At 53.8% G+C, this 19625-nt stretch overlaps 1 protein-coding gene and 1 long non-coding RNA gene across 3 annotated transcripts in view; one reads left to right on the top strand and one right to left on the bottom strand.

The window, feature by feature from the left end:
* Nucleotides 1-19625, bottom strand: part of NOD2 (nucleotide binding oligomerization domain containing 2) — a 36422-nt gene that overhangs the window by 4766 nt on the left and 12031 nt on the right. For both annotated transcript variants that reach the window (XM_058706354.1, XM_058706353.1), the window contains exons 3-10: nt 18757-18862; nt 13631-15449; nt 9609-9692; nt 9315-9398; nt 6755-6838; nt 4809-4892; nt 3969-4052; nt 1673-1756 (exon numbers count right to left, since the gene is read on the bottom strand). In XM_058706354.1, the coding sequence (XP_058562337.1) occupies nt 1673-1756; nt 3969-4052; nt 4809-4892; nt 6755-6838; nt 9315-9398; nt 9609-9692; nt 13631-15449; nt 18757-18862 (2429 nt within the window). The remainder of the gene's footprint in view (nt 1-1672; nt 1757-3968; nt 4053-4808; nt 4893-6754; nt 6839-9314; nt 9399-9608; nt 9693-13630; nt 15450-18756; nt 18863-19625) is intronic.
* LOC131498883 (uncharacterized) lies at nt 5666-9615 on the top strand. Its single transcript, XR_009255625.1, has 3 exons — nt 5666-6168; nt 6356-6514; nt 7464-9615. It is a non-coding gene; the product is annotated as an uncharacterized LOC131498883 (long non-coding RNA).

Below are 19625 nucleotides of genomic sequence, written 5' to 3'. Positions count from 1 at the left end.
CCCCCCGGCAGCGCGGCACCAGCCTCGGAGAGCGCCGGCACAAGGTCGTGATGATCGCGAGCTGGGCTCCTGCTCGCATCCACTCTCCCTGTCCACGCGGAGTGGGAGCCTGCCCGCCGAGCCCGCCACCAGTGATCCCCATCGCCTCCAGCCACCCACCACTGCCACTGTCCAGCCCTCCAGGTCCTGGATGCTCCGCAGGACCTCCACCACTGCCTGCTCGCTTTCACCCGCCTTCTCCACTGCCATCGGCCTGATCCAGGCCCCCTCCATCTCCCACCTGGAAGACAGCAGGACCTTAATTCCCCCTGACCCGTCTTCCATCTGTTCCGCACAGAGCAGCCGGCACGATCTTGTTATGATGTAAATCAGATGTTACTGTCCTAATTAAACTCCTCCAAAGGTTTCTCATTGCCCCTAGAATAAAGCCCTAAATGCTCCCCATGGCTCTGAGACCTACGTGGCCCCCTCACCCTGCCTCTTCCCCCCTGTACCTTCCCCTACAGTCCAACCACGCTGGCCCTGCCCTCTGTTCTCAAAACAACCGAGCTTGTTTCTGCCACAGGGCCTTTGCGCTTGCTGTTTGGTCTTCTTGGAATGTGCATTCCTGAGACCTCAGCACTGCAAGAACAGTAACCTTCCTCATTATCCAGGTTTCAGCTCCAATGCCACCTTCTCAGAGAGGCTCTCCCCAGGCAGCTGCCACCCTGCCCTCTCCAGCCACTCCCTGGCACATCTCCTCTTGAATACTCTTTAGAGCCTTTATTATATACAATGTTGTATACTGGCCTGCTTGTTCATTATATGCCTCTCCCATTAGAATCCAAGAGCTAAGGGGGCCGAGGCCTGCTCTGTTCTTTCCACCACTCTATCCTCTAGCCTCCAACAGCACTTGGCACAGCAGGTGCTCCAGAAATATTTCTTGCATCGATACATAAGTGGGTGAATGTATGCATGAATGCACAACAACGAAATGAATGAATGCACACATGAACAAATGCAAGCATGCCTGCCTGCATAACCCAAGAGAAACCACTAGCGATGACCGTTAGAACAGGTCTCCCGCCTGAGCCAAAGATGGCCCCGCGAGAGGGATGCTGTCGGCAACCCACCCAAACGCCCTCAGCTTTCACCTCTAACTCTGAGGGCTGCCTGCTGGGAAGACCTCCCCTCTCTGCCTGAGGCCTTGCTCCTGACCCCAGGAGGGTCCTCGCGCAGGGCAAGCCGGAAGTGCCGGAAAATTAACATCCCCACAAGCACGCAAATGAAGGACAGGCAGTTGGCAGATAAATACCCCTGCTGCCTCGCTTCTCTGTTGGGTAGGGGCTCCTGGAGCCCCACAGCAAGTCTGAGGCGGTTGCCCTCGGGGACAACCAGGGCCATAACAGGCTTGGTGACCACTTGCCATGGGTTCCCATCCCTCCCCTGCTTCATTTCCCTGACCCCTCACCAGGGTTTGCTGGAACCACTTCCCAAGTAAACAACTTGCCCTGGGATCCCGGTCTGTGTTTGGGGGAACCCTGACTCTACCAGCCGTCTTCCTCCAGGCCACCTTTGCATGAGTTAGAGAGGCGGGAAGCTGCCCATATCCACCCCTTGCCCTCCTCCCTCCCCCGCCGCTGCCCCCTATAAGGCCTGTCATTATCATCCCGGCTCCTTACAGGTTCCTTACTTTAGGACTTTCAAACTTGAATTCCTCTGAAGTCCCTTGGCCAGAGAACACACACCTTCATCCTGGAGATGGTTCTCCTCCAGGCTGGCAAGAAAAAGAGAGAAAATCCCGTTCATATGGTAACATTTGTTACGGAAGACGATGTCGATAAGGATTAGCCTGCTTGCCCCCCAGTTAGAAAATCCAACATCTGGGGCGCCTGGGTGGCTCAGTCGGTTAAGCCTCCGACTTCGGCTCAGGTCATGATCTCGCGGTCCGTGGGTTCGAGCCCCGCGTCAGGCTCTGTGCTGACGGCTCAGAGCCTGGAGCCTGCTTCGGATTCTGTGTCTCCCTCTCTCTCCGCCCCTCCCCTGCTCATACTCTGTCTCTGTCTCAAAAAAAATAATAAAGAAGTAAAAACATTAAAAGAAAAAAACTTTGAAAAAAAGAAAATCCGACATCTGAAAATCTATATTTAGCAGATGAAGTAAGAAAAGATATAGTAAGAGTATGAGGGTTTTCAACTCCAGGGACGTCTCTGGGAGAGAATTCACCCCAGGGCTCCTCTATATAAAAGGTACCCTCCTGCCCCAGTGATCTAATATCCTTTTCCCTTTCTTAATAATGGAAGCCTCCTTCGGTTTGGGCAACCATGTGTATGCGCTTGGTGAAAAAACTACATTTTGACTCTCCACTACAGCCAGTGACATCCACACGGCCATGAACACATAAGGGGAGGTTGACAGATGGGGCTCCGGGAAATTCTCTTTAAAATGGAGAGCTTGGGGCACCTGGGTGACTCAGTCGGTGAAGCATCCGACTCTTGGTTTCAGCTCGGGTCATGATGTCACGGTTCTTGGGTTTGAGCCCTGCGTCGGGCTGTGTGCTGACAGTGCGAAGCCTGCTTGGGATTCTCTCTCTCCCGCTCTCCCCGCCCCTCCCCTGCTTGTGTTCTCTCTCTCTCAAAATAAACTTTAAAAATAAAAACAACAACAAAAGTAAAAATAAAATAAAAGGGAGAGGTGGCCTGGGCCTCCTGCCCTTCCTGGATACACAGACTGAATCTGGGGACACGGAAGCAGTGTCGCAGGTATAGCAGCCACCTGCTGACCACGAGGCAACCAACCACGGCTTCAGGCGAAGCCACCGACTGGGGCCCCCTGCTGGCCTCATGGAGCCATTACACCAGCCCTCCGCCACCTACCTCCAGACCGGTTGGACACGGAATAAAGAAACCCTTTACTGGTTTGAGCCACTGTACCTAGAGTTCTTCCCTCACTTGCAGCCTAGTGTAGTCATAACTGATACACTCAATGGCGAGGCATGCCTCTAACAAGAATTTCCAAGTGGCAAAGTCCAATCAGGATATAATCAATGGGACACCGGCAGAGCTATCCCACCACAATATCCACTTTGTGACGGTGATCATGGGTTTCAAAGGCCTTCTGCTTCCTGGAGAAATCAGCATATTTATCTCCCTGATAGAATTGGGAACTGCCCAGAACATGTCATAAGAAGTCCAGGCTAGTGGCATCTAAAGGACGGGAGACTTAGAATCAGCTTCAGGTCAACAGTGTGAGCACAGTTTATGGCTCACGTTTTAACTTGCCCCAAACCCCACTCCACCTTCCAGGGAGACCTTTACTCTGCTTCTCCCGCGTTCTTAGGCACTCAGCCTCCCTTAGAATCCACAAAACGTGGGGTGCCTCGGTGGCTCATTTGGTTAAGCTTCTGACTTTGGCTCAAGGCACGATCTCGAGGTTTGTGAGTTCACGCCCCACGTCGGGCTCTGCACTGTGCACAGCCCGCTCCCGAGCCTCTGTCTCCCTCCCTCTGCCCCTCTCCCGCGCACGCGCTCTCTCTCTCAAAAATAAACATTTTTTAAAAATAAAATACAACCTGGGAAAGGAACACCTGTGTTTAAAAAAGACTTTATGCATATAACCATATACGCTTCACAGTTGGAAGCAGTCAGCCCCTCATTTTCCAGGTAAGAAACCTGGGATTCAGAGCTTATTATTTAACTTGCCTGAGATCACAGCAGGCCTTGAAGCTCAGTCTGCTTGACTCCAGAGTCTCGGGCCTCAACCATGAGGCCACACGGAGGCAGTATACAAGCCGACAAACCGGGAAATATAATTCCATTAAAAGAATTAGCACCTACGTGCCAGGCTCTCTCAGCTTCACGCACCCAGCACATAGAAGGACAAACCCAACAGCCCAAACACTCGGTTATCCACCTCTGTTTTACCCACTTCCATGGAGGAGGCCAGGGAATGAATGAGGTCTCCTCAAAGCATCGAACCCCTCAACTCACCAGAGTTCTTCCAGTGTCACGTTCTTTTCCAACATTAAGGCTAAGGCTTGAGCCCCCACACTGCCGATGTTGTTTCCCACCAGGCTGGACGGAATCAAGGAACAAAAACACATCAGAGCAGGGAGGGACCTCAGAGAGAAGGTAACCCGGGAAGGGCAAAATGCACGACGCACACAGCCCCACATCCTGGTCTGCTTTGTTCAGACATTACCAACTGACTACAGTGCTCATTTTCATTAAGCTAAGAAGCAGCCTTAGAACTCTTTCCAACGTGATGTCCTGGGTAGCCATTACTCATGGACTGCAGTTGGTCCTGGAGATAAAATATATCTGATCCAGGGGCGCCTTGGTGGCTCAGTCATTGGGACATCAGACTTGATTTCGGCTCAGGTCACGATCTCACAGTTCGTGGGTTCAAGCCCTGTGATGGGGGGCTCTGCGCTGTGTAAGCGTGCAGCCTGCTCGGAATTCTCCCTCCCTCCCTCTCTCCCCTTCCCCTGCTCATGCGCACGTGTATGCACACACTCTCTCTCTCTCTCTCTCTCTCTCTCTCTCAAAATAAACCTAAAAAGAAATTTTTAAATATATCTGATTCAGCCCCAAACCTTCAATTAACAGATAGGGAATCAAGACCCTTAAGGGGAGAAGGAACACCTCCAAAGTCACCCAGAAAGACTCAAGTGTCCTGACTCCAAACCCAAGGGTCTTTTCTTCGCATCCCACTGCCTAACACAGGGGGCTAAGAACAAAGTTCAATCAAATGAAGGACCCTCAAAACTGGCCCAGGCCCCTCCCTTCCTCATTCTGGCTCCCTGTGACCATGCAGACCCCAAAGCTTACCTGAGCCACCTCAAGCTCTGGTGATCACCCAAGGCTTCAGCCAAGGCCTGGGCCCCTTCGTCACCCACCTTGTTGCCCCAGAACCTAAAAAGGCCAACAGATTTTGTCATTTGGTCAGGGAGTAACTGCTATGTGTTCTAGACATGTGTGAACAGTGTCCTTCCTCTCCATGGTTCTGCCTCTCTGGGACCTTCCAGAAAGATCTGAGAGGGGCTCCTAGGCCCCAGCAAAGTGGATCTGCCTCCACCTTTTGGGAGGGATGGTGAAACTGAATTCATTTTTCAGTCAGACTTACAGAATAGTAGAGGCCCACCCAGCACACGTCCTCAGGGACAAGGAACTCAGTCACTCACTCTCAAAGTCAATTCACAGCGTGGCGACATTTTTCCTGATATGTAGGTCAGATCTGCTTCCTGGTGCCTGCTACCCACAGGTCCTCAACTACCCTCTGGGAGCACCCAAAACAAGTCTCACTCTTCTCCCGCAAGCCAGCTCTCTCTCTTGTTCTTCCCTAATGTCCCCCATTTCCTCACGGTGTCATACTCCTTCACCTCCTGGGTCATCCCCCTCAGACCCACAGAAATTGAGAAACTTCCCTTTTCAAAGGTGGAGCCCAACTCGTTCCTTATGACCTGGCTGTTTTACATATGGGAAGCTAGCCCAGACCTGTCTGTGCACATGTGAGCAAAGCTAGCCGAGCTCGGATGTTCACCACGCTTTCATTCATCCGGTTAATATTTATTGAGCTCTGGCTGTGTGCCAGCACTGCTCTGCGCCCCTGGGGAGAGAGCAAAAAACTACGTCATAGCGAAAAACCTGGAATAACGTAAGGGCGCACCAACATGGGGCCAGTTACATAGATTACAGGCATCCGGCCAGTGGAATACCAACCAGCTAGTGTTTTAAAAATGAAGTCGTTATGGTACAAAAGATATGTTGTTAAGCAGGCAAAAAAAAACACACAAAAAAACCAAAAACCAATATTCAGAATGGTTTGTGTCATATGATAGTATCTGGTGGGGGGGGGGGGCAGGGGGTTAGCACAGTGCTTGGTGCAGACAGGTGCCTTAACAAAGAGGTGTTGAAAGAGAACAGCCCGCATACGCTGGTTGTGACCTCGAGCAGGAGAGAGCTTGGTGGGGCTGGGGCCACCCTTGTACTGGACTCTGTGCTCCTGGTAATGCAGCGTGGAAAAGGTGCTGATCTCTCAAGCAACCCGGTTCCGCCCTTAGCTCCGGCTGAGCTTGTGGGCAGCTTGCCTGCCGAGGAAATGGGTTGGGCCCTAAGGTTAGTGTCTCTTCCTACAGTCTTGGGTTCTCAGACTCCCATTTCTCATCAAATGGATGCCAGCTCACACCAGGTAAGGCAGGACAGCAGCAGGGCTACAGAGGACTGCCCGGTTGCAACCCTGGGGGCGGGGATGGGGGGGAGGGTAGTCACTCAGCCGCCAGAGGAAGCCCCTCCCCCCCACACACATACTCTGGGGACCTGTGGTCTGTGGGACTGCCCTCCCAGCCTGTGCCTGACTCCTCTCCCCTCACTGGAAGGCTCGGCCCGACCCTGCAGCCGCAAACGCTCAGAAGGACCCGGCGAAGCCACCTCCTGTCCTGGGTCCCGTCTCCAGCCTGGTCCACTTACTTCTCTTCCCTTGATTCTCACCCCTTGGGTGGGGCCCAGGCAATGGCACTCTTCAGAAGCTCCCAAAGGTGAGAGGCACAGCCCTAGCACCAGTGAGGACCAGAGGGCTTCCTGCCACCCACTCAGGGGCACTGCCCACCCCCCACATCCTGAACTTCCTGTTTATTGAGTGAAAGGCAAGTACTGAGGCAGCCAGGGGCCACCCGCTCTCTCCCGCTGCCTCTGGGGCCTTCCAGCTGAAAAATTGCACCTGCTAAGTCCCCCAACCCACCCCCACGGGGGCCCCTCTGCCCCAGAATCCAACCTACCCCAAGAACTGCAAGGAGGCGTTGGCTCTGAGCCCCTCAGCCAGCACCTGGGCTCCCGAGGCAGTGATGTGGTTATTGCCCAGCCTGGAAAAGAAGGCAGGGAGGCTGAAGGAGTGTGGGACGGACGTGGGGGTGTTAGTGCCCAGAAGCACCCGGGGCTGGTGGAGGAAGTGTGTCCCAGACACAGAAACGTGGAGAAAAGCTTTGAGGCAGCCCGACTTCTTCCTGCCTTTCGAGCAGACTGCCCGGGTGCTAGTCTATTCCTGCTTGGCCAACCTTACTCAACCGTGACTCCCGCTAGTTCATTCTCCAGCTGCAAAGGGGAAAAAGTGGGGGGAAACCTGTTTTGCAAAGCAGTGTGACAGGTATGGGCAGGAGGCACTATTGTCAGCTGTCCTACGAGGTGGTTTCCCCAGGGGAGGGAGGGTGACCCACTGTCACACCTTTTCCGCCTGTCTCAGCCACCAGCTGGTGCCAGACTCCGTGCCCCCTGCAGCTTTCCTGGGTCCCTCCTTGCTGCAGGTGGCTTTCACCTGTTCCGCCCAAGCTGCTGGGAAAGGGCAAGGGATTCTGCAGGGGGGTTGGGAGGTTGGAGGAGGGAGGGTTCAGCCATATCCAGATACCTCAGAGAACTTTGGAGAGGTCCCCAGAACTCTTACTCACGACCCCAGGCTTCCTGGAATTAATAACACACTTTTCCTCTTTTTAGAGAACTTTCACGCCCTTGAAGCCACTCTGGCTGACAACTACCCTGCAGAGCAGGCACTATTATCCTCTTTGAGAAGGGGCAGGGTGCCCTCCCACACCTCTGACCACAGGCTGCTGTGCCGGGAAATTCAAGGTCGCTTCCCACAGGCTGCTCCCAGCCAGTGACTGGGAAACACAAGACTCTGCTGGGCAAATCTGGCTGGAGGACTCCCCCACAGCCTTCTGTGCTCTCAGAACTGCCCCAAGGTCTAGAGGCTTCCTCCCAGCCTTCCTTCCTTCCCTCTCCCCGTCTCTCAGGGTCAGACTTGGGCTGTAGTGAGCTGACTCTCCCAGCCTCCTCCAGCCCCCTTCCCCGTTTCCCCTCGGAGGCATTTTTCCCAACAAATAGTTCCGCATCTAATCCCTTCTGGGAGGGCTGAACTACCGTAGGATAAACAGATAAACACGCTGAGAATTTACATGATTACCCACCACTTTTTAGCCACTAAGCTCCCTCCATAAAGCACTGACCATATCGCGCCAGCTTTCTATGTATCCTAACTCATTTAACCGTTACAACAACCTAGAAGGAAGCTGTAATTATTATCTACATTTTACAGAAGGGGAAACAGAGTCACAGAGACATTGGGCTGACCCAAGGTCACATAGCAAATGAGGATTCAAATCTCAGGGATCCTAGATCCAAACCTCAGTTGGTCTGGCCCCAGAACCCCATGCTCTCTCAACTATTCTGCTATACCAGCCCAAAACCCAGGCTTCAAATTCTGAGCATAGTACCTTCCTACTACCCCACAGCCTTCCCTGGGGGATAGGCCAGCCCCCCGCTCTGGCCACAGCCGCTCTCAGCATCCTGAGTCTGGGGGAGCAGGTGGTAGCAACAGAAGAGAGTCCTTTGTGGGGAGCCCGGGCGACCAAATCTTGACTTGGGCTCAGGCCATGATCTCGCAGTTCGTGAGTTCAAGCCCCGTATCAGGCTCTGTGCTGACAGCGCAGAACCTGCTTGGGATTCTGTCTCCCTCTCTCTCTGCCCCTCCCCTGCTCGCTCTCTTTCTCTCAAAAGGAATTAAGTTTTAAAAAGTGAAAACAAAAAGAAGAAGAGAGTCCTTTGTACAGAACAGCGCCACTGGGGCTGGCTTCAGCAGCCCTGCCTGAGACTGGGCCACATGGTTAGTAATTTTAACATGGCGGCTTCGAACCCCAAACCCAGCCCAGCAGGTACGAAGAATGGACAAAAGCGATGGTTTACTCTGTCTTCTTTTACTGTCACATAAATCCAGGAAGCAAGAAGACCCCAGGGAGAAAGAGAAGCCAGGCTGACCCGGGGGCCAGCAGGACAGGTGACTGAATGGTGTCAGATGGGAGAGAGACCCCCACTGAGCCAGGAAGGTCAGGAGCAGCAGAAAGGCAGACATCAAAGACTGGAGTGCAAAGCCGGCACCCACCGAGCTGGGCAAGGACCTTCTGAGAGCTTTTCAGCAACTGGCTGTCACAGCTGTGGTGGCAGGTGACTCCACGTGCCTCCCCCTGCAACACGTGCTCAATGAACACTAGGGAACCCGGTAACCCCAGCTTGTGACACTCTTAGACACAGGGAAGGAAAGGGTCCCAGAAACCGTCTTCAGCCCTGGGGGCCCAAAGGTCAAAGGGCAGGCAGCCCTCAGCAGAGCCAATCTTGGGTTTGCTGGGGAGGTCACAGCATTAGCGAAACCCTGCTCAAAGGAGACACTGCCCCTGATTCAGTCAGCAGATCACGAGCCCAGTAGGGGCCGAACCAGGGCCAGGACCAGACCGAACTGACTCAGCTCTGAAGAAGAAAAACAATTTCCACAGAATAGGAAAGCCCTGGGCTCACCTCAAAGCCAAGAAGTTCTGCCTGCACGCAAGGAGCCTCGCCACGGAGTGTGCACAGCCATCGGTCAGTTTGTTGTTGAAGAGACTGGAACGTTCCAAAGGAGAGGAGACATGGAGACCTAGCACAGCAGTCAGGGACCACCCCAAGCCCAGGGTAGCCCGTTCCCGCGACCCAGGAGTCACCTGCACCCTCCAAATATGCCAACACCCTCGCCGCAGCTCACGGCTGCTGCCCAAACGGCACGACCCAGAGCGTGGCCGGGGACACGATGTCCACCACTCGAGCCCGACTTACGCTAACTTCTGCAGCTGCTCACAGTGAAGAGCATGTTCGACGAGCTTGCAGATGCCTCGGTCTGAGATATTGTTATCTCTCAAGCTAAGAAAAAAAGACAAATAGATTTGGAAAATGGAGCTGAGAAAAGAGAAATAAACAAGACCCCAAAAGAGACTTCTGCTCGTGCCCAAAGTGCCAGCATCTGTGTTTCTGGGAAACACCGCAAGGGCTGAGCACCCCAAGAAAGAGGAGACGCCCCCATCCCTGGTCAGGGTGCTGACGTCATGCACCATGTGGGGGACTGCTCAGGAGGTGGGGCCCCAGAGTTCCTGCTAAAGAACGCTGGAGTCCCGGTGGGTCACTGGAGTCCTAGGCTGAGGCACTGTTTCCATGTTGTAAAACAGAAATGATCACCATAGCAGCCTCACAGAAGGTTCCTAGCTGGGAGGGTGTGTCAGGAACTAGCCAGGCCACGCTGGGGGTGACAGTGGGTACCAGACGGCAGACCAGTCAGACAAGAGTGGCCAAGACTCTGGAACACCAGCAAGTGAGCCGTGGTTAGGGAGGCCCTGCCGTCCAGCACTTCACCCCAGTGACATCACTCCTGTCGTCAGACCCTGCCCAGAAAGCCCCCTCTGACACTCCTCTCGGGGTGGTGCCCCCAAACTCACCTGATCACAAGATCTTCAGAAAGCATCCCTAAAATACAGACTCTGGGGCCCCTCCCCTGGAGCTGGCCATTCTGGGAGTGGGGGTGGGGTGCGGGGTTGGGGCCCAGGGATCTGTGTATATTAACAGCCGTGCCTAGGATTCTTCATCCTCGGGCAGATCTGGGAGACCCTGACTTAAAGGCTAACAGCTTGGGGATCTGGAATCTTCCCTCCGTGGAAACTCTCATCCTCAGCAGCCACTTACTAGCTATTTGCTGTAAAAAAAAAAAAAGGGGGAGGGGGAAGATGGTATTCCCAGCCTCACCTGGCTGAGAGAGGATTTAAAGAGACAGCACACACAAAGCCCTGTGAGTGCCTGGCGCAGGCAGAAGGTAGCTGTAATCACGCTGCTCGCACGCATGGGGCATCTGATGTGCCAGCACCGACCCAAGCGCTTCCCAATAGTAAAGGTGTTTAATCCTCACAAAAGCCCACGACGTAGGTACCATTATGATGTCCGTTAGAGGGAAGGCAGTTGAGGCACAGACAAGTGAAGTGACTTTGCCAAGGTTGCACAGCACCTAAAGGATCTGGGCCCCAGGCGGTCTGGCTCTAAAGCCCACCGTTAAGCATGACCTTGTACGCCTCTGTCCCAAGGCCCCCTGCAGCCAAAAAATTTTGAAAGCCAGAACCCTAGAGTCAGATCCAGGGCCTAAAGAAAGCTATATGGGGGCACTTTGTAGACAGGCTTCCTGGAGGCTGAGGGTTTGTTTCTGTTGGCATGGAAACATTTCAAGTGGGAGAGATACAGTACGGCTCTGGGGGAGAGGAGCACCTCCTCGCCAGCCTCTGTCTCTCTCTGTCTGTCTCTGTCTCTGTCTGTCTGTCTGTCTGTCTCTCTCTCTCTCTCTCTCTCACACACACACACACACACACACACACACACAGGAAATACCTGACCTCCAGATCATTTCCCCTCCCACATAATGCTGGCAATTTCTGTGTGGAGAGTGAAGAGCAGTAGAACTTAGTCAAGGTCTTTTATTGCTCATGGAAAATCAAGCTGGTTCCCACAGACCAGCTGTTTTCACAGGGTGGCTCTGGACTCCTTGGAGCAGTATCACCAGGGATGTCAGTTAGAAAACATCGATCCCTGGCCGCACCCCCCTCCCCCCCCCTGCAGACCGAGGGAGCGAGAATCGCTGGGGGTAGGCTTCCGAATCTGCATTTCTACATGCTTCTCTGCACCTCTAGGCTGAGCATGGAAGATGAGCATCCTCATCTTCCTCCGAAAACGGAGAGAGACCTCTAGCCCCCCTCAGCCCTTGGACACATCCTGGGAGTGGCACGGCTTTCCTGAGGAGAGAGGATCCATTCATTCTAGGGCTGGACTGGTCTAGAAGGATCGTCCCAGCCAGCAGTTCCTGACCTCCCGGGGCTCGAGGACCCCTTTGAGAACTATGGGCTCATTATCCACAAGAATGGACTCATAATTCTATCGGGGAAATGACTCCCACGGATAAGGTCTCGGACTTCTTGAGTGAAAATATGGCGGTTCCTCCTTCCTGGGGAGATCGAGTATTGTGCTGGCCATCTTTCCATTTCCCTGGCCAGATCCGCTTTCCTCTTTCTACCCGGCTCTTGGTCCTGAGGGGCTGATGCCCATGGACTACAGCAGCAGGCACCCTGTGTTGGCTTTCTGTCTGGGGGTCAAGGCAAGAGCAAGAAGGGGAGGAAGAGCCAGGGTTTATTCCCCCAGACCCCACCCTTCCAGCTTTCTGTAGCCTCAGTTTCTATCAGGCAGCCTTCTCCACACCTCTCCCCCAGCCCTGCCCCTCCAGGCTTGCGGAGGACGGTGACAGCCCCGTCCCCACCCCCACCGCCACAGTCACTGGCACCAGGACCCTGCACTTTCCCTTCTCACTCTTCCTAACTGCTGCCCAGTCCCTTCTAAACAGTCTGCAAACCACCCAATTTCAATGTGTCATCTGTTTCCTCCTGATATATTCACAACATACGTTACCTATAATGCACACGTGAGCTGCATAAAATATGCTAACGTTATATTATTATTACATTATGCGAACAAACTTATGACCATGGTCCCTATGGAAAGGATAACACAGGCCACCCTACAATTTCTAAGAGATATCCATATGTTTGCTCCAAAGAGAGAAAAAAAGTCTTAATGCTGTAGCCCAGAGGAAATAGGCCATCGTAATATATTCAAGGAAAGGCTTGTCCCTTGCTTCGGGGCAAATAAAGTCACCTGGGATAGACCAAAAGCCCTGGAAGGCTGTGAGTCGATTTTAACTTGAAGCTACCTTCTGCTTTTTCAGTGGTTTTAAACAGGGCGCAGGACATCCCCTTTCAAGGACGGAAGGGAAGTTGGGGAGTCTGCAGAACGCTGGCCACGAGACCCGGGCATGCCCTCTGCTCTCACCTGGCCCACGGGTGCCGGAACAGACATTCCCAAGGGGGAAAGCTCACGCCCTCAGAGGGGGCGGGGGGAGGGTGCTGGGAGCAGTACGGGTGGTGGCGAAAATCTCATCTGGACCCTGCACAGCATGCGGGCTACGAGGGCAGGTGGCAGTCCGTGGCCACTTTCCAGCTCTCGGATCCTGAAATCCTCATCTCATTGGGATTTTAAAATCTCTCGTGGGGCACAAGTCACCTCTAAATTTCGGCTCGTTCCTAATACAGACACTTAGTACACAAAACTTTGCACATCACTTCAAGGTTCTCATGGAGCCCCTGAACGCTGTCCATAGATAAGCTGCTTGTGGGGAGCACAGACCTGTCCCCGGAAAGGTGTTATATGTGAACCCCAGCTCTACCATTTCCTGGGTCACTCGAGACCAGTCACTTTGCTTCTCTGAGCCTCGATTTGAGGATAATGGGGAGCGTCTGGGTAGCTCAGGGGGTTGAGCATCCAACTTCAGCTTAGGTCACGATCTCACAGTTCTTGAGCTGAGTCTTGGATCACACAGCCTGCTTCAGACCCTCTATCAGTCCCCCGCTCACGCTCTCTCTCTCTCTCAAAAATTAGTAAACAGTAAAAAATTTTGAGGATAAGGGGGATAATAACGTCCCTGCCTACAGCCCAGGGTGGTCACGGAGATTAAAGGAATTAATTCCAGGAAGCGTGTAACACAGTGCCTGACACCCAGGACATTCAATAAGCACGGCTGTCGTTCTCCTACGTTGTAACGAAGGCTCGGACCGGGGAAGGGGCTGGGCTGGGGGTTGCACAGAAGGGGTGGCGGGGCTGGCGCTGGGCCCCGACTCCTGGGTCCGAGCCTGGTGCTCCCACACCGGCATCTCCGGGGTGGCATCCCTCCCCCCCCCCCCCCAACCTGTGCACAGCGGGCAGTGCCCAGCAACACTCACTAAAGAGCCTTGCACACGTCGAGACAAGGCAGCAGCTGCTCCACACCAACGTCACCTACAGAGTTGTGGTCCAGCTGCAGGGCCACGGGCCGCCGCAGGTGCCGCAGCACAAACGCCAGGGCGGCACATTCTGCGGGGCCCACGCCGCAAAAGGTCAGCTTGAGGTGCCCGACCTTCAGGCCTCGCACGGCCTCCCGCGCCAGTCGCTCCTCCTGCATCTCGTACAGGCTCCGGCTGAGCCAGACGAACCCGGGCATGGCGTGCATGCTCTTGGCCTCCCCGGGCACTGCCGGGGGAATGGCGTGAAAGTGCTTGTGGAGGCTGCGCGACAGACACCACCGGGCGCAGACCCGGCGCCGGAGCAGGGCCTTCTCAGACGCCTGGCCCTCGGCCAGCAGGCCCCTGTGCTCCCGGGACAGCAACCCCGCCAGGAAGGCCGCCGTGATCTGGAGGTTGTGCGGCTCGGCCTCCTGGAGCAACGCCGCCACGCCACCCTCCTCGCGCCCGGGGCGCCGCACGCACGCCGCGGGCAGCAGCCTGGCCAGGAGCGAGCCGCCCGGCGTGTGACAGCGGAAGAGGCGTCTGAGCGAGGACGGTGGCACGTCGGCGCTGAGCACGAGGTAGAAGGCGGCGAAGAAGCACTGGAAGGTGATGTGCAGGAATTCCAGGGGGGCGACGCTCCCGGGTGCGACGCTCTTGGCGCGCACCAGGAAGCCGAGAGAGACGTCGTCGCCGTCGACGTGTGCCGCCTGGAGCTGCCTGGAGGAGAACACGTAGCAGCACATGCCCAGGCCCCAGAGAGCCAGCCAGCCGAGGTGCAGAAGGGCGGGGAGCCTGCCTCGAAGCAGCCCGGACCCCGGGCGGCGGGGGGCCGCGTCGGGCGGGGAGGCGCGCAGCAGAAAATGCTGCACGATCAGCAGGTACATATCCGTGGTGGTCCTTGGGGACCCCCCGCCCTGCAGCAACAGTTCCTGGTGGCATTTGGACACCATCCACGTGATGACGGGAAGGTGGCACAAGCCGTGCAGGGCTGAGGTCGCTCGGAGCATGCGGATGAGGCGGTCGGCCACCCCCGGCTCGCGGTGGCGCTTCCTCAGGTACAGTTCGATGCCCTCTTCCGAGAAGCCCTTCAGGTTGAGTTCCACGCGCAGGTACTTCCTGAGGAAAGCCGACACCGCGTCCGGACGGCTGGTCAACACCTTGCGGGCGTTCTTCAGCAGGTTGCCCTGCAGTAGGTTGAACAGCAGATTCTGGACCGACGTGGGGTCGGTCGGAGAGCAGTGGCGCTCGCCGCGATCCGTGAACCTGAACCTGAACTCGTCGAAGCCGTCGAAGGTTAAGAGGACGCGGTTGGGGTGGTCAAGGAGGAACTGGAAGACGTCCTGGCGGCCGACGTCGGGCCAACAGCAGTGTTCAAAGAGCAGCGTCTGCACGGACAGCGGCTTTGCCACACGCTGCAGCTGCCGGCAGCTGAATGGGAAGACGAAGAGGAATTCCCGGAAGTGGCGCCCCGTGGCCCACAGCAAGTGCACCCGCTGCAGCAAAGTGCTCTTGCCGCTGCCCGCCTCGCCCACCACCAGCACGGTGTCAGCGTCTTCGTTGAGGTGGCCACAGGCGCTGAAGAGTTCCTCCAGGCCCAGGGTGGCGGGGCTTTTCGGTGGGGGGCCGGCCACGCCCAGCTCTGTCCGGATTTCTAGAACATTCTCTGTGTACACTTCCTCCAGGCAAAGATTGTCTGCCCCATCATAGGTGCTCAGGAAACGAGACTGAGCAGATAGCGTGGTCCTCAGCTTGGACATGTACTTCTCACACGCGGCATCTGGAAGAAGAGGCAAATGAGGCAGGATCGTGGGGAAGACGCCATCTGACAGAGCAGGTGCATGGGGGAATGTGATGTTCTGTGTGGAGACACTAGCCGGCGCAGGCCAGTCCTGGCTGTCCCCTTGCAAGCTACGGGCTTTGATGATAGTCACGTAACCTTCCTTAACCTGGGTCTCCTCCCCTGTGAAGGGGGAAAATGGTGGTCCCTACCTTACAGGGTTTACACGGACCAATTAAGATAATTCAAGTCAAGTGCTTCCATTCAGTGCCCAACACAAAATGCTCAAAGGATATTAGCGAGTGGTATTATTATTACTGACATCGGGAAGATCTGTAGATTAGAAGGAGCGTTGGGCTGGGATCAGAAGACCGGCATTCCAATGCCTGTCCTGCCATACTGGTCAGATAGCCTTCACCACTCAACCTCGGTTGTGTCTTTCTAAAGACAAACGGTGTAAGAGCCTAGGAGCTCAGTTTCTAAAGTCAGATACACCTGACTTTGAAAGCTGGGTCCACCATTAGCTTGCACAAGCCACTCAACCTTTCTGGCCTCAGTATACTTATCCCCAGAATTAGGGACAATCCACACTTTGAAGGATTGTTATAGGAGGAAATGAGATAAAATAGTTTGGAAGAATGTCTGACATATGACAAGTTCTCAGAAGATGGTATTTATTATCATTATTACTAAAGGATTTGGTAGGCACACCAGCAGCACCCATGTCCTAATCCGTATGATCTACGAACACGTTACTAGACTTGCTAAAAAGGGACTAGCCAGAGGGGGCACCTGGGTGGCTCAGTCAGTTGGGCGTCCGACTTCAGCTCGGGTCACGGTCTCACGGTTCGTGGGGTTTGAGCCCCACGTCAGGATCTGTGCTGACAGCTCAGAGCCTGGAGCTTTCTTCAGATTCTGGGTCTCCCTCTTTCTCTGCTCGCCACCCCCCCCAATCATGCTCAGTATCTCTCTCTCTCTCAAAAATAAATAAACATTAATTTAAAAAAAAATTTTTTTAACATTTATTTATTGTTGAGACAGAGAGAGAGAGAGAGAGAGTATGAACAGGGGAGGGTCAGAGAAAGAGGGAGACACAGAATCTGAAACAGGCTCCAGGCTCTGAGCTGTCAGCACAGAGCCCGACGCGGGGCTCTAACCCACGGACCGCGAGATCATGACCTGAGCTGAAGTCGGACGCTTAACCGACTGAGCCACCCAGGCGCCCCTAATTTTTTTTTTAATAATAAAAAAAAGGGACTAGCCGGGGGCGCCTCGGTGGCTCAGTTGGTTGAGCGTCCAACTCTTGATTTCAGCTCGGATCATGATCCCAGAGTCATGGGATGGAGCCCTGCTAAGCATGGAGCCTGCCTGAGATATTCTCTCTCTCCCCCACTCTCTCTCTCTCTCAAATAAAAACATAAATTAAAACAAATCAAATTAAATTTAAGAAGGACTCGATAAATGTGACTGAACTAAAGACACCGAGATGGGGAGATTATCCTGGATGATCTAAGTGGACCTGACACTGAATGGTCTCAGCGTCACTAGGGTGCCCGGGTCAAGCACGTGGACGAGATTCTTTAATCAAGACTCACTTCCCCATCTTCTTCGCCGGCCCTCTGCAACACAGGGTGTGCCCACAGGACTGCTGCTTTTCCTTTATTATCCCAGTAGCCAATGCGAACAAACCACTTCCTGTGTCAGGGGGTAGTTCCCTTTTAGGGAATGAGGAAGTGCTGGTCCAGAGGCCCCAGGGTTGGGGGACCTTAGAGCATCATGGCCTCACTGCTCCCAACCAAATACTGGCCCATTTGTTCTCAACTCAGAAGGGAACAAGAAATTCTCACAGAGCACCCTTGGAATACCAAAGCTGTATTTATGCATCCGAAGGAGATGCCCTGTGTTTGTGTCTCCTCTTCTGCTCCCAGAGCTGATGATTATCACCGCTCTTAATGCCCTCTGGATATACCAGGAGCCCTGAACGGATACCAGAAGATATACACCTTTTTCTCTAATATCCTGATTTCTTTTTTTTTTTTTATGTTTATTTTTGAAAGAGAGAGAGACAGAGCGCAAACAGGGGAGGGTCAGAGGAAGAGGGAGACCCAGAACCTAAAGCAGGCTCCAGGCTCTGAGCTGTCAGCACAGAGCCCGACGCGGGGCTCGAACCCAAGAACTGTGAGATCGTGACCTGAGCCGAAGTCAGACGCTCAACCGACTGAGCCACCCAGGCGCCCCTCTAATACCCTGATTTCTAAGGCAGGTTTTCCAGCCACCAACAATATAAAATTCTCCAGGGGGAGAAAGGAAAAAAAAAAAAAGGTATCTCTCATTTAAAAAAATTTTTTTAACGTTTATTTTATTTTTGAGACAGAGAGAGACAGAGCATGAACGGGGGAGGGGCAGAGAGAGAGGGAGACACAGAATCGGAAGCAGGCTCCAGGCTCTGAGCCATCAGCCCAGAGCCCAACGCGGGGCTCAAACTCACGGACCGTGAGATCGTGACCTGAGCTGAAGTCGGACGCTTAACCGACTGAGCCACCCAGGCGCCCCTCTCTCATTTTAAACCCAAATACATGTCCATCATCAACTTCGGAATTGTCACCCTGGGGGATCTTGCACCATGTCATAGTGGTAAAACGCATGAAAGCCAGCTGTGCTTGATGATGTCAATGGCACACATTAACCAAGGGCCAATCGGAGCACTGTGCTCCCCAGCCCGTCACTCGCCCTCCCTGCCCCAGTTTTCACCTCTGTAAAGTGGAAAAAATAACAGCCATTTCTTAAGACTGTCGCAAACAGAGCACCCGGGAGGACGCCTGAGCTGTTGCAGCTGAGTTATCTGAGCCCCCTCCCGTTCCAGAGATGGGTCGGTGAACGTGTGCAATGAGAGATACCACATTATCTAAGTCCACTCGGTCCTGGGGTTTCTGATAGTGACTGCAGAAATCAAGAGATAACAGCCCTATCTCAAAAGTGTCTCCTTTTCAGTGCAGATAATCAGAGTTTGGCCAGTATGGGACACCTGTTTTTAGCGTCAACGCGTGGTAGCTCCAGTTTTCACGGTGCAGCTCACGAATAAAAGCTAACCCTAGTATTACACATGGGAACCCTTCCGATCTTCCCACTAGCCCGGTGAGTCGGTGGTGGTGTTATCCTTGAAATCAGGAAACTGAGCCTGAGGGAGGCCTGCACAGCCAGTGAGGAGAAATCTAACGGATGTCTCGCTCTGGAGTTTCGCTCTTAACCTTCAATCTGTACAGCCTTTCTTTCCCTTTCTGATGAACTGAGAAGAACATATACATACCACTGAAAGGCAGGGCCACCGGGACTGGCAATTCCTGAACATGTCGTAGAAGGAAGGCGGCCAATCCATTCGCCTTCACGGTCGCAAGATCCAGCAGCCTTCTTGCCTGTGGGGAAAGCAAAAGTCGGTGTCTTTCCAGAAAGCCGACGGACGGGTGTGTGAAGGTTTCCGCGGATTACTCCAATTTCATAGACGTCTCTCCCCCCACCACAATAAAACGCCAGTGAAACAGCCACAACAGCAAGACACGGTATTACGTGGCAGAGTGAACACACAGCCAATCTGGCCCCGAATAAGAGTGAATAACATAAAAAAAGGAAAGAAAAAAAAAAAGACATAAATCTATAAACCTACAAGGATAGGAAAAACAGTTCTGGAAGCTGCAAATCATTTGGAAGAGAGGTGATTTCATGGAGCCCTGAGGCTTGAAATCCCATCTCTGAGTACGACCTCCCACATTTTCATCGCCAACCTGAACTGCTCCCCTGAACCTTCGCTGGGCACATCTCAAACTACCTCCCTGCTGTCTCCACTTACATGTTCCGTAAACACCTCCGGCTTAACATACCCAAAACAAAACCCCTAATCTACACCCACCCCCACACCTACAGGTGCAACTCTGTAACTCTGAACCCTCAGACACATTCTACTTCTCTTCCACAGCACATATCACCTCCCAGGATGTTCTGCCATTTCCTCCTTTTGCTTATTGCCCGTCTCCCTGCACTGGAATGTGAGTATTTCCAGGACGAGGGTTTTTGTCTGTTTTGTTCACCGATATATCCTCAACACCTAGAACAGTGCCTGGCACAGAGGCACTTAAGGACTTGCCAAATGAATAAATAGTAATAGACTTAGAAGAGCCCCAA

Source organism: Neofelis nebulosa, chromosome 17 (assembly GCF_028018385.1).
Source record: "Neofelis nebulosa isolate mNeoNeb1 chromosome 17, mNeoNeb1.pri, whole genome shotgun sequence".
Lineage (NCBI taxonomy): Eukaryota > Metazoa > Chordata > Mammalia > Carnivora > Felidae > Neofelis > Neofelis nebulosa.
The sequence above is the reverse complement of the archived record's forward strand: the minus strand, read 5'-3'. Positions and strand labels throughout refer to the sequence as shown.